This window comes from Diabrotica undecimpunctata, chromosome 9 (assembly GCF_040954645.1).
Source record: "Diabrotica undecimpunctata isolate CICGRU chromosome 9, icDiaUnde3, whole genome shotgun sequence".
Taxonomy (NCBI): Eukaryota; Metazoa; Arthropoda; class Insecta; order Coleoptera; family Chrysomelidae; genus Diabrotica; species Diabrotica undecimpunctata.
In genome coordinates, this window is record NC_092811.1 from 132,584,519 (window position 1) to 132,599,462 (window position 14,944).

Consider the following 14,944-nt stretch of genomic DNA (forward strand, 5'->3'; position numbering starts at 1 on the left):
GAGAACAACGACTGTTCGCCTTGCACCCTTGGAAAACAACTGATTATCTTTTCTCCCTCAAAAATCTCGCTAAACTCTCATTCCTACATACATATCCCACTTTTTTCGATCTCCTCCAATCAGAGTTCGTCACACTTATCCCCCTCTACCATTTAGATAACAAACAACAATTTTACCTACAATTATAAATTTCCTAAAAACTATTAACATGCTAATCGGTTTCTACAAATTTTTAAGAACTAACGGAGAAATATAATTTCTAAATATTCTATTCTATTGTCTTATTCACTGTACAAGTCCATTTGGAAAACCCGCTCGCATTGTTTATGATTTCACTTAAGCTCACTCACGTCACTCGAATATATTTTACAAAGAAAATAATTTATGTATATCTTAAATTTTGTTTACTACAGGTCATCCAGGATAATGCATTTTCATTTCTTCGAAATATCTTTTATAGTTTATTAGTTGAATTACTTGCATTATTATATTTTGTACTTTGAAATATATTAAGAGCAAACCAATATTATTTTCAATTTTACATAGCATAACAATATATATATATATATATATATATATATATATATATATATATATATATATATATATATATATATATATAATTATTTACATTTTTTTTGGGTATAGGACCTATGTATATTTAAAAAAAAATAAGCCGATTTGAACGACCTAGTTCTATACAAAACTCAGGAGTGAAACAGTTCACGTGGTGATGGACATATTTTATTTAGCGCTATGATACACACACCCCCGGTTCAATCCCTTCGGCATTCGAATTCGCTGGCGTGTATCCTGACCACAGCTCAGCGGTGGATTGTGGAATAAACCATCAATTAGATGTCAGTATTCGCTCCGTGCGTGACTGACGCGACATCTACCGCATTAACTGACAGTTTTGGACCTCCCAACTTGAGGTTAAACATATGTTAAATAGATACATATGTTAAATAGAAATTGACAAGTATTAATAATTAGTTTTTTAATTATATTTTTTCAGTTTATGTACAAAATAAATTTAGTATTAAAAACTGGGTTTCTAAAAATTCATCAACTTTATCTTTTCAACCCCAAACAGAAAAGAAAGGAAAAAATCTAGTACTGGCAAATCAAGTTTTTGCATGTGGAAGAGCATGTAATTAAAAACAATAATAGTAAAAATTATGATATAAAAGCTAAAGTCATCAGGCAGGCTGCAGTTAGCTCGAAGCCTCATGAAATATCATTTAAGGTAAATTATTTAAATATTTCCTATTTCAATTGCATAAAAATGAGATTATGTGATATTTACTTTTTCATATTAATAGCACGAATCCATCTTTTTCTTTTCTCTAATTTATATGTAATCTTTGGAAACCTATAAAAACTACACTCACTATTTTTGCTATTATTAGCACAATTAAATACACAACATGTATTTGCACCAGCGGCGGCCGGCCAGGTGAAGTAGGTGAAGGTGAGGTTCACCAAAAAAATATAATTAAATTGAGACAAATAAATAAAAAATGAAAACAACATTATTATATCTAAATTCTGAAATCAATTATTTATTCTCTTTTAATTAATCTAAAAATTAAAAAAGACAACTAGCTTTATTAGCGGTACGTACTTGACGGTCAAGTCCTGACCTGTGTCACTAGCCGTGTATAATAGGATTCAGGAAGAGGTGAATATAATTTTTGAAATGCAAAATCCATCTGCATCAGCGTTCACGGTTGCCATGGCAACGTGACGTCAGCCTATCCTTAGTGATAGCTGAGAAAACTGGTACGTGCAGTTCCGCTTAAAAATATATTATTCGTCTTCACCCACTGTTGGATGTGTATTTGGTATTCCTATTTTTCGGAAATTTCTCTAAGCGACAATATTTTGAAATTTAGTCCATTATATAGATATTTTTATATAGTATAGTGTATAGTATAGTATTTATTAGTTTAGTTTAGTCACAATATTAATTTTATTTGTTTAGTGCACTTTATTAATACATTTCTCTGTGGTTTGTTTCGGATTTCGGATATAAAGTGTTCTCGTGGATTTCGTTTGGACAAAAATAATTTTAGAGAGACATGAATCCAATTAATGACTTCTTCTTCTTCTTCCTATGCCGTCTCCATTAACGGAGGTTGGCGACCACATTTCTAAAAATTTCTCTGTCTTTTGCAACGTGGAATAAATCGTCTACTGTCATGTTTGTCCAGTCTCAAATATTTCGCAGCCATGATTTCCTCTTTCTACCTATTCCCTTTTTGCCATCGACTCTACCCTGCATGATGACCTGCAGAAGACTATATTAAATGGTGGCTAAATTAATGACTCGGTGTGTAATATATTAGAGACTCCATTTAGGCATTGGAAAAATTAAGATAAAAGGGATGTTCTTTTACATTGTCGACCAACCAGTATTTTAAACATCTGCGTCTGATCCAGAGTGGTCGGCTGCAATCAGCATCTGACTTAGAGTGGGCGGCTGAATCGAAACTCACCAACCCCAGGCGTGGTGTTTTAATCGCCAAAAAACCCTCAATGAAATGTCGAGGTTCAGAACTAAAATATCCCAGGCAAGCAGAACTGAACAAGAAAAATTGTTTTCAAGTTATTAGGGCCATAAACTCTAAACATTTTTTTTAACGAATTTTTATGAGATTTGGGCGTTAATTAGCTACCAAAACTCCTTTTTGCTCCGGCAAGCTTTCCTCATCTTTACTACTTTTTTAGGCCACGAGCCGCCGCTGATTTGCACCCATTTTTGATAAAATTTATGCGTAAAAAAATCCAAAAGGTCCAATTTTGTCATATTTCGCCGCTACGCACGCGGGCATCATTTCAAGGTACCCCTACCACGGTCGCGCACGGAGCGAATATGTTTAAAAATCTTAGGATGCCGGCCGATCTGAAGAGTGAAAAAACTGACCAAAAAATAGTTAAACGGTTTTATTTCCGATAAATTAATGTACCTGTCTTTGGTAGAAACAAACTTATTTATGATTGTGTCGTCAAATTGTTCATTTTTAGACAAAATGGAAAGAAAATAGTTCTTATTTGAAAGTAAAGACAAAGCTGTCAGTTAATTTTGCGACATTTTTTTTAAATAGTTTTTAATTCTTTTTAAAGAAGAAAAAGTAACGTTAAATGCAAAAAAATGTAAATCTTTTAAATCTCTATTATCTATAATTTCAAAATATAAATCTCTATATATTGTAGTGCAGTCCACATCGGACGACTCTTTCATTCTTTTAGATGGGTTTAAGTTGAACTCTGATACCTTTGTTTCAGCCACAGAAACGAAATTATTAAAAGCCTGATCGTTACGAAGTTGTCTTACTCTTCCTAGAGCTACATCTATTTCCTTTTGATACAAATTTATATCTAAACATTTCAATTGTAAAATTTTGTACAATATGTCAGTGATATTAAATATTTCGTTATAAAAGCAAAGAAGAAAAACAAACTCAAAATTTTTAAAATTTTGTAAATATCCTCGAGCACCATTTATAGATTCAGCTCCCGAATTTTCGTCTTCGATAATTTGTTTGAAAACTAAAATTCACTCGTTTTATTTTTAATAACAACGCTTACAATTTTCGACTTTGAAGTCCATCTATTTTCACAATTTGTCGGAATACTTCAATTTACAATTGAATTCAGAATCAATTTTCTTTTCGCCGAATTATTAAAAAAACCCAACAATTGATGTAACCGTTGCAAAAAATATCCTCCAATTTCTAATGCATTTTGAGCCGTCTTGCAAAACTAAATTTAATCTATGAGCGCAACAATGTGTAAAAAGCATTTGGAGCTTTTGGGGCATCTACTTTAATTTTTGATTGCAATCCGTTTAAAGAGCTGGCCATTACACTTGCACCATCGTAACATTCAGCAATTAATTTATTTTTGTAATCATGTAACGAAAAATTTTGCCTACCATAGGGTATTATTATATGGGGTAGAAGGTTGGGGATAGAAATTACTGGGGCGAAGATAGGGTAAGCAAAATAAACGCTACTTGTGCGTACGACACTCAGGGTTTGTTAGGAGAGCTGGGGTCGTGGATAAGTAAATATCATCAAGGGGTTTGGATTGGGGCAACTACAAAAATATGAAACAAACGGTCATGAATCTCTTGGGACAAAATAAAAAGAAACAGGAAACACCTCTAGTAATTTATAAAGAGCGCCACTTCAAGGTGCCTAATTATAACCATTACAACAACTAGTTGTAACTAGGGAAATAATTATCAGAAATGCAAAACATATCTTTTTCTTATTACTCAAAAAGGGTTAGTTAAAAAAATAAACAAATGTTGAGAAAAAAAATTTAACATTTATTTTTGTGTCACCATAAACAGTTACAAAAATAAGACAATACGAAAATATAATAACAATAGCTGCAAAATACAAAAATACCAAAAAAACTTACATGTGTCATCTGTTTACAAATTCCAGGAGTTGGAGATACCACAAAAACTTACAAAATTTACATGTAAGTTAACCTTTCTTTTAAAGAAAACAAAACAAATCCATATCAAAAATGCTAAGACGGGCTGTCATAAATTAACATTAAATTTAAAACAAAACTGAACAAATACAATGACAGCTAACAACAAACCATAAAATTTATTACTTTAAATATTACTATTTTTAAATTTTAACGAAAGCAATTAAGTATTGTTAAAAAAAAGTCTGTCTTTACTTTAAAATTTAAACACAAATAAGAGTTACCTGGATTTCACAAAAATTACACTTTAAATTCCTGAGGTCAGAAATTGGAGTTGGACTCTCTGGACACGAACACACGAACAAAGGGGACTGGATCTTACACTGTGAATTGGATCGACCATTTGAGGCCGAAGCCGGCACTGGACACAAAACTTATTACTCTGCCTTTAAAAAAATCAGGAACAGGTAAAATTAGACGACATACACATTATTAACTGCTACTAAAAATTGTTTTACATAACGTAAAACGAAGATTTCCCTGAAAAGGGACAAAAACAGGAAACTACAAATTCGACGAGAATTTGGACATAACGCTGGAAACCATATCACTCTTGACTTGACCGTAGCTCCAGCGAGAGTGACGAAATTATCTTAAAAAATTGATCGCATAAGTTGGAATAAACAAAGCACTTGGGCTTAAGACACATAAACAAGACACGATTAAGACGTAGATTATTAATTTGAAAACGCAATATCGGGCGGTTTGAACAAAGAAATATCGAAGAATTTGCGCCTGTGACATAAACAAACAATAAAATGATTTATTATCGACGGCGGCGACGTAAAAAGAACGAAAGATTATTTGGGTTTTAAATTGAAAGATACGAACTAAGAAACATTGAAAAAATTCTTCGTTATTATAATGCATATATAAGGGGATTTCAATTTAACACATATACAAGGGGATTTCAATAAATTTACAAATGCTACAATCATATGGCTCAAGAAGGTTTGTAATTAAACTATATAGAGCGTCTGCAGTCTATTTTCACTACTATCAAAAAACCCCAAAAATTGTTCTGTTATCTGACCAATTTTGTTAACAAAACGGATTGTTAAAATACACTGGGATTTTTTGGTTATATCAGTAGTATCGTCCAGTAGTAAAAAAAATGAGCTTCAATAATTTTCGCTTGAAATTTCATTTTTTAAATACCTAATCAGCGAGACAATCTATTAAATCGTTTTATATTGACAAACTCGTGAACATCCCTTCTGTTTTTTAATACGATCATGGATTTCCTGATAAAAATTTCTTTAAAATTGTCCATATTTGAAGAATTACGGCTTTCATCGCGACCGCGATTACAAGTTCTTGTTTTGCTAAAATAATCGTAACCTCAATTAAATATGATAATAAAATTGTATCTTTTCTAACTTCTTCATTAGATAACTTATTAGATAAAGTAATATGTCTTATTAAAGCTCTGTCAATAGTATGCGTATTTTTTTCTAACCTTTTTAAAACTAAGCAATTGTTTAAATAATATTCTTTCGAACATTCATGTTTTTTGCCACTAGCTGATAAATTTTTCAAATCTGAATATCCCTTACTCACCCAAAAACTTTGCTTCAAATTTGAAAGCAGTAGACAAAGCCAACAAAAAACTGAATTTCTAAAATAACTACCGTATAACCATTTATGGTCTTCATAACATATTGTTTTAAACGATCTCGAAAATGGTCGATTATCCTCCTTATCTGTGGATAAAATTTGTAAATTTAGGAAAGGATGACCCATTACAATAATTTCTAGTCTTTCTTGATTTTTGGCGCCTTGAAAAAGGCTTTTCAATCAAGCAGAAAAATTGTTTAAAATATTCATAGCCATCACCTGTGAAAACCACCAGCTGTGTTGCTTCTGCTTAAGCGTAAGACAGAGAGACTGATATACGTTTTATTCTCTTTAAGGCTAAAATTTGAATCGCCTCTCAACTACTACGAGGATCGAAAAATAATTATTTCGGAGAGAATATATTAAAATAGCCTTTTTATTTTAAATATCTATTATGTAAAAATTTTTAAATCACAATTTTGAACTAAGTAATTTATAATAATAAATAATTTACTATTGTACATTTGAAGAGGTTAGGCGGTGCCTACCTTGCCTACCCCAACGGGCCGCGATGAATTGAACGGTGGGAAAACCTGCTGTAATTCGTCTTTACATTTGCCAATATCGTCGGGTTATACTGTATAAAGAACAGATTTAAGATTGTTGTCGATGTCCTTTTTCTACAACAAAAAACGAGAATCAAACTTCTAATTAGTTGATTATAAAAACTTTTATTTTACAATTTGTCTTGAAAATAACTATTATAAACGACCACTTTGCTATGTCGAATAAGTATGTTTAATGCGTAAAAGTAGCGAGATAAGTAATTGTACGTAGAGCAAGATATAGAGAATTGTCCCACTGTGGACTAGAGAATGTTTGTACTTATACCACAAAAAAACAACATTTTATTGGGATTTTCAAAGTCAGGGAAAATTTCACGATCTGTTATGGATTTCTGATTTGTAAATTCAAAGGTAATAAAATATTATATTATGAACCATTAACAAAACCTTTTAGAATGTAATGATGAAAAATACTGTTCGAATTGCTTTTCATAACCATAAAAAGAATCTCGACCTAAATGACCGACGACTAAGATTAGCACTTCGGGTATTATGTAAATAAAAACAAGGATCTGATTTATCGGCAGGAGTGTAGTTTGCAAAACATTTGACATTTATGAGATAATAAAAATTACATTTAGACATTTAACGAAACCTCGAATTTTTAGTGACTACTAAGGTTAACTACAGTATAGAGGCGTATTTAATGAAGAAATATATTTGTCAAGAAAGAAATATATACTCTGTAGTACTAAGAACGAAATATGTTAGGGATGTAACAAAGATATTCCAAAAAAAAAGAAGTCTAACACTGGTAATCTCAGAAATCACCCAATGACAGCCCTTTTACCAATCGATCTATACAGTACGTTAAGTTTTGGATTAGACATTACACACTACATACAACGCTAAAATCGGCAATATTGCCTCTCCGATATCTAGACAGAAAACGAAAACCATTTATAGTAATACATAACAATGCATGGGATATACACCTCCATCTGTCGATTTTTGTTTTCATGCGTATGCCCGGTTCATTTCTTATAACATAAACTTGATAAAAGTACACTGACTTTTATAAAGGGATGCATTTGTATCGGTTTTTAATAATGTGAAAATTTTTTTTGTAGTTGAATTAAAAATAAAAGCGCATTTCTTTAAAAAGATACAACAAAAAAATATACTCTTATTGAAAATAAAAAATTATTTCAATAAAATAAGAAATGAGTCTTTATACCCTACAGAAATGACTCTAATATTTCCCCTTCTACTGCTGAACAGTATCCAAATTCGTCATAAAAACTTCTACGGACAGATGAAAGAGTTTCTGCTCTAACATGAATTGGAGACTTCTCTTATTCGGTTTTTTAATTCATCCAAATTTTGGGCTGTACGATGACGTAGATGATGCTTTTTAAATGTCCCCAAAAAAGAAGTCCATAGGTGTAAGATCTGGAGATCGCGCAGGCCACTTAATATCGCCTGTTCCACTGATAACTCGATTTGGGAAAGTATTGTGGAAAGGGTAAACTTTGTTGCCAAACTATCCACATTTAAGAGAGGCGTATTTGAACACCTAATTGCTTCAAAATATTTATAAAGGACCACTGAAGCAATAAAACAATTAAGAGGTATTTTCCTTCGATTTATTTACAGTGAACTTAAGGGCTGATTCAAACATTGACAATTATCGCAATTCTGACAGTTACATAAAGAGTTATACAAATATTAGCTTTACAGTGCTGAGAGGCAGTAACAGAGATACATAGACTTGAGAGAAACAAACTGATATACGTTTAACACAAAACACCGGGTTTACAAGCGCATTTATCACTTACGGACCACGCACTTTTCGGGATCGACAACACACGCCCGGCCTTCACTTTTCGAGAGGCAAACTGTCACTGTCTAGTCCTAGTCCTAAGTTATATAAAGCGGGGAGTAGAGTGTTTATGATGTAGGGAGTCAGTCGCACACACGCCAGACGACAGCTGACGACATAAGCGCACAATTCGATAAAATAACTATATTATACAGGTTGCTTTTTACAACATATTGTTTAAGTACTCTCTAATTATTCGAGCGTTGTGAACTGAACAGCCGTCTTGATGAAACTAAACATTCTCCTTATTTACATCAGAAAGGTTGAGAATAGCGGGAAGAACATGATTCTGTAACAAATCGAGGTATATTCTACTATTCAGTTGCCCTCAATAAAAAATGGACTTATTATGTGGTCTCCTAAAATGCCAGTCCAGACGTTAACTTTTTGAGGACGTTGAGATCGGTAAACAACACTTCTATGCTGGTTTTCCCGCGCCCAATACCTCATAATGGAAGGATTGTGAACAAAATGTTTTTAATAAAATTTGGTTCATCATTAACCTTCGTTATTAAGTTTCTCAAAAATCCATTCTTCGAAAGTAGTCGTCTGGATTAGTTTTCGAATATTTAAAATTCTTGTAACCTTGCTTTTTCCATATTTTCGTTACAGTAACATTGCTAACATCTAACTCTTTAACAACGCTTCTACTTCAACCTGCTGAATCTACCTTGATTGTTGCACAACTTTGTGTATCCCGGTATTCTCTTTCCTCAAATTTTTCTGGTGACACTTCTTAAGCGTGACATTTTGTGCAATTTTAGAGGCGACAACAACTCTTAACAATATTATGAAGTGACTGTACGCAGGGAATTGGTCTCCCCTCAAAAAAAAAAACACAAAAAATAAATCTACACGCTGTTGTTCAGAATTACCACCATAAAACCATTTTATTATTTGACCCTTTTCTGCGGGTTTATAAACAGACATGTTTTTTACAAAAGAGGTTTGTGGAAAGTCGACGTAATGCAGTGTTACCATTTATAGAGTGTATATCTAATTTAAAAGTTAACGTACTGTGTCTCATTTAACCATTGTCGGAAAATTCAATTATTGAAAGGAGTAAACCATGTTCAAACTTTATTGACTTATTCAAGTTATTACTGAACAGCCAATGTCAGTAAAACTGAATTGACTGCACAAAATTGTTTACATTTGGTGAGCATTTCTACTTAAAAACGCTAATTTAGATCGGTTTTGAGGGATCACCATATGTTGAATTAAATCGATGAGATTTACACAAGCAACGATTAATAAACGCAAATGATTTACTTTGAAAATGTACCAGTCTTCGCGATTTTTATTTATTTATTAGAATGAAAATATTAATGTATATACAAACAAAAATAGTAAAAATCCGAAGATTTCTTACTTGTCGAAACTAAAATTCAGATATTTGTCTACTGCGCCTTTTATAATATATAAATCACTATCTGTCGTCTACCACGGCAAATATCTTTCTCGAATTAGTTTTTAATACTCTGAACATGAGTAAATAAAGCAGAACGTTTGAGATTTAATTTCAATGCAGGGCTCCTGCCTTCAGCTTATACGTATTTCGAGTTTATTAGATCTCCCAATATAAAACGAAATATTCACCAATTTTATATAATCTATATCACATAAGATATAGATTATAAATATAAATGAAATAATGTAATACGAATCACATAGAAACAGAAAACTGAAATGATTTTCCTTTTATTCCGATATACTCTGTACGAGTACTAGAAACCAATTCGCTAAGGATTTTTGCTTAGTTGAGGAGATATGTTGTGGAATGCAATTTTTAGATTCCCCATGTCTCTAATAACATCTTTATCAACGTCTGTTTTGCCTTGCAATTCTTAGAAGGCACAGATTAACCCTTTCGATACTGTTGCCGTAAAAGTACGATTTTTATTTGCAGCTTTGATGAGCGAGCGCCGTACTATTACGCAAATTAATCTCCATCGTTCAGGTTCTGTCACCGTACATTTTTAATTATTTACATCTTTGAAGAGCTATAATCGTAATAGTACGTTCTACATTGTCCATCTTTCTTACTAGTACCGTTCATTTACGTTTCGATCCACAAATACACCATACCGATGCCGTACATACACGGCAGTACATCACCCACCCTAACGCCGTACTTTCTGAATACCGTTTTTTTTAGGTTTATCGAAAAAAAAATTTCACTACTACGATAAAACGAATATAAACAAAATGTCGACAAACGAAAAACGATTCAACCACTTCAATATAAAGAATGTATACTACGGAGGGGCCGTCTCTATCGCGAAGTGCACAATTTTCCCGGCGCCGTATATGAGCAACGCGCAACCGATACTTGGTCTGTAGCGAAAGGGTTAAAGCAAAAATCTGAATTTGGTTTCGAAAATTAGTTTACGGATTTTAAATACTTTATCTTAAAGAAGAACTAAAATTAAACATGTGCTACATTATTAAATAAGATTACACTTGACAGTTGACAACCGAAATCACTACTGCCATTGTGAACTAGTGTGACCAAGTACAACATTCCAATGTTTATGATCTCCTAAACTGCTATCACCGAGCAACTGATAATTCCCGTTCTAAATTGCGACACTTCTTTATCAGTTTAAACCACTGTGCTCGGAGTTTTTATTTTATACCTATTACATACTGTTTTCTAAAACTGATTGAAAAATTTAATTTTTGATCTATAACGTAACTAACTTCTCGATTTTTTTTACAGTACTGACGAAGATGCCAGACAAGCGTATATCAGAAACAATGGGAAAATCAAAGAAGTCCAAATCAGCCTTATGCTCAGTTCACGCACCGAAATGCAACGGATCATCGAACAAGCCCGTTCGCAATCCTACGCGGCATTTATGCAGCCAGTTGCTACCGTCGTTCCGATGCCAGCTGTGGTCCCAGCCGTGATTCCTCAGGTAGTGGATATAAGAAAAGATGCCAAAGAAAAGGATAGAAGAGACAGTCGAAGAAAATCTCGCTCCAAGTCTAGAGATAGAAAAGACCGTTCCAGAGATAGTAGGTCTAGGGATCGTTCTAGAGACAGGTCTAGGGATAGATCGAGAGAACGAAGGGAAAGGCGGCATCGAAGAAGTAGATCTAGATCAAGAGATAGGAAATCGAGTCGACGTAGAAGCCGTAGTCGAGGAAGGTCGCGTTCTAGAGATCGCAGAAGTAAAGAATACAGAAAACGTTCCGATGACCGATCATCTGCGACCAGCCAGGAGTCTAGATCGGTCATACCTGACGTGTACCAAAAAAGGTTATCTGATTTTTCCCCAGCGGGCCAACCTGCGAAAATCCCTGGCAATTTCCCGTTGCCCAATCGAAGTTATCCAAACGAACTGGGCCAAGGATCTAATAACAGCATGCCAGTATCGGCATTTCCCAAAAATAACAATTGGCCACCGAATAAAAGCAACGAACCGCCATTTCCAAGTAGAAACTTTAACCCTAGAGATCGCGATTCCCAAGAAGGTGGATTCCAGAGCAGATTCAGTAAAAGCAATTTTCCGAACTACAGGAACAAAATAGAAGTGTCGGGTGGTACTAACTCCAGCGTCGCGCTAGAGCCTTACTACGGAGGTTACGGGGAGATAAGAAGATTCTTCCAAGGTTTGTTCATAAGCGGTAGCGGGATCAAATTCATCAACGATCCAAACGGCCGCAGTACCGGGATCGTACTAGTACGATTCGCCAATCAACGGTTCAAAGAAGACGCCTTGCTTCTTAACGGAGAGCACCTCAACGACGTGGCGGTTAGCATATCCCATATCAGCGACAAGGAGTTCGACGAAGCAACAGATAGATATATTCCCAGGAGATTGGGCGACAACGGCGACATGATACCTTTTAAAGGTAGAAATATTACGAAATACTTCAACAATTCGCCCACCGAAGAAATTAAAAACTACACTTGTCTTACGATCGACGATTTACCGACGTATTGTAAAGAACAAGATCTGCTTCATATATTTTCCAATCATCCTTTGACCGGCTTGATCCTCACTGCTAAGAAAAGGGGAGGCTCCATCGCTTACGTTAAATTTCTTAGTCCAGAAATCGCACGAAAGGCGTACGAGGAGAAGAATCTCCATGTTATTGCCGGCAAACCTGTCACCGTTAAACCTTGCAAAGATGAACAATTTGAAGAAGTCAACAAGCAACACGAAGTACATTTAAGGTCTGAAAAAGTGAGCGATATAGGAACAGACTGCTTAAAGTTATCGAGATTACCGGACAAAATAAACGATAACGATATATCAGACTTTTTTTCGGACATCGGAATCATTCCCACAGAAATACACCTAGTAAGCAACGAAAAAGGTTTCACCGGTGAAGCTTATTGCGAATTTGGTAGCAGCGATGAAGCTTCTCGTGCTGCCAAAAAGGACGGAACGTCTTTAGGAAACAGTTCGGTGTCTGTGCTTCCAGTCAAACGAGCAGATATGGACAGATGTTTAAACTCTACGACTTCGGCTCCAGCTTCAAAGCCAGAGGCGATAATAGAAGAGACTTCAGAACCAGAAAACGGCCAAGCAGTTCCAATGCCAACTCTTTTAAACAATGCTCCAACTGAATTGACACATTTCGTAGCATCCAACAACCTGAGACCTCCGTTTCCCGTGCGCCAGTTTGGTCCGAGAGGTCCTAGATTTGAACCTCGAGGTATGGGACCTAGGCCTCCTAGATATCCCCCACCCAAGGACATTTTCGACGACGTTCCACCAGGATGTACGGTGTATTTAAAAAACGTTCCGTACAAAGCCGACTCGGACGACATTATCAAATTCTTCGAGGGGTACGAGCACCAGCATAACGTCAGCAGGAGATATACGGCAAATAATCTACCGAGCGATGAGGCCAAGATCATTTTTGCTAGTGCAGAAGAGGCCTCTCGGGCTGTCAGGGAGTTGCAGACAAAGAAAATTTGGGATAGGCAGATATTTCTAAGGCAAGAGTAAATAAAGAATTTTAAATTATTTTGTACGAGAAAATATATAGTTTCACACACTTGTAAATATATGATGTACCTAATTGTTGTTTAATTTGGGTTTTAAGATGAGGTACAGTGTGTATCCAAGTTCATTTTTTGCTCTTTATCCATTGAACCATTTTTATAACCAAATAAAATATTCCTCCAATTGTTTCACAAGATTGAAATGGTTAAGCACAAGCAAAGAAGAGGAACGAGAAAAATACAAAGGTCAAAGGCAAAAGACAGAAATTATTTAAATCGAAAAATACTACTACTACTACTACTTGTCGGTTTATAACGTTCTCCGCCGTTTTCCGACTTCCAATCGCCCGTTAGTACGGTTGTTCCATAGGTCTTCTTCTATGGCCCTCTCTCTCTCAGTTCTTTATTTATTCCTTCGTTCCAATTTTTTCTCGGTCTACCTCGTTTTCTCTTTCCTTCTGGTTGCCATTTTAATATTTCTTTTGGTATTCGTTGTTCATCCATTCTTTGTATGTGTCGGAACCAGATAATTTTTTTGTTGTTAGGTCATCTGTGATTGTTCGTTTGATTCCCATTATTTCTCTAATGCGTTCGTTGGTAATCCTTTCTCTTCTAGATCTTCCTGCGGCTCTTCTCCAAAAATCCATTTCCGTCGCTTTCAGCGTTGCCAGTGTTCCTTCTTTCAGTGGCCATACCTCACAGCTGTACAAAGTTATACTTTTTATCATATATCCTCTTTTTATTTTCTTTGCTGATGAATTGGTCCCATAAAATGCTGTTTGACATTGTGATGGCTTTTCTCCCTGACGTATTTCTCTCTCTTATGGCTTTGTCTAATGTTTCATCTTGTAAAATAGTAATACCTTGATATTTGTAGTCACAGCAGTGCTTTATCGTGCTGTTATCGTCTAATATGAGATCTTTTTACTTTACTCCAATGCACAGGTATTCGGTTTTCTTTTTATTTACTTCTAGACCCCATATATCATACTCTTCAATTAATTTTCGTGTCATATAGTTTAAATCGTCATAATCTTGAGCCATTATTACTTGATCGTCTGCAAAGTTGAGCGTATATATCATAGTGTTGGTGAGCGATATCCCCATTGTCCTGCATTTTTTCCATCTTTTTAAAGCACTTTCGAGGTATATTTTAACATCCTTGACAACATCCTTGCTTTAATCCTTTTGATGTTATAAATCCTGTTGTTATTTGTGTCCCTGCTTTTATTTTTGTTATTGGTTGGTTGTATAGCACTTTGACGGTTTTTATTAATTCAGTGTAACGCTGTCGTAGGCTTTCCGTAGGTCAACGAACAACAAATGAATCTCTTGATTCCGTACCATCTTTTTTTCTATTATCTGGGTTAATGAGAAAATGTGGTCAATAGTGGATCGACCCGTACGAAATCCTGTTTGTTCCTCTGCTTCCTAATCTAAGTATTCTTTCTCGAGTCAATTCTT

The 14,944-nt window shown here is 34.6% G+C and overlaps 1 protein-coding gene across 3 annotated transcripts in view; it reads left to right on the top strand.

The window, feature by feature from the left end:
* LOC140451493 (epithelial splicing regulatory protein 2) overlaps positions 1 to 13,557 on the top strand; it is a 42,935-nt gene extending 29,378 nt beyond the window's left edge. For all 3 annotated transcript variants that reach the window (XM_072545330.1, XM_072545328.1, XM_072545329.1), the window contains one exon: positions 11,240 to 13,557. In XM_072545330.1, the coding sequence (XP_072401431.1) occupies positions 11,310 to 13,484 (2,175 nt within the window). In that variant the 5' untranslated portion in view covers positions 11,240 to 11,309 and the 3' untranslated portion in view covers positions 13,485 to 13,557. The remainder of the gene's footprint in view (positions 1 to 11,239) is intronic.
* The last annotated feature ends 1,387 nt before the right edge of the window (positions 13,558 to 14,944 follow it).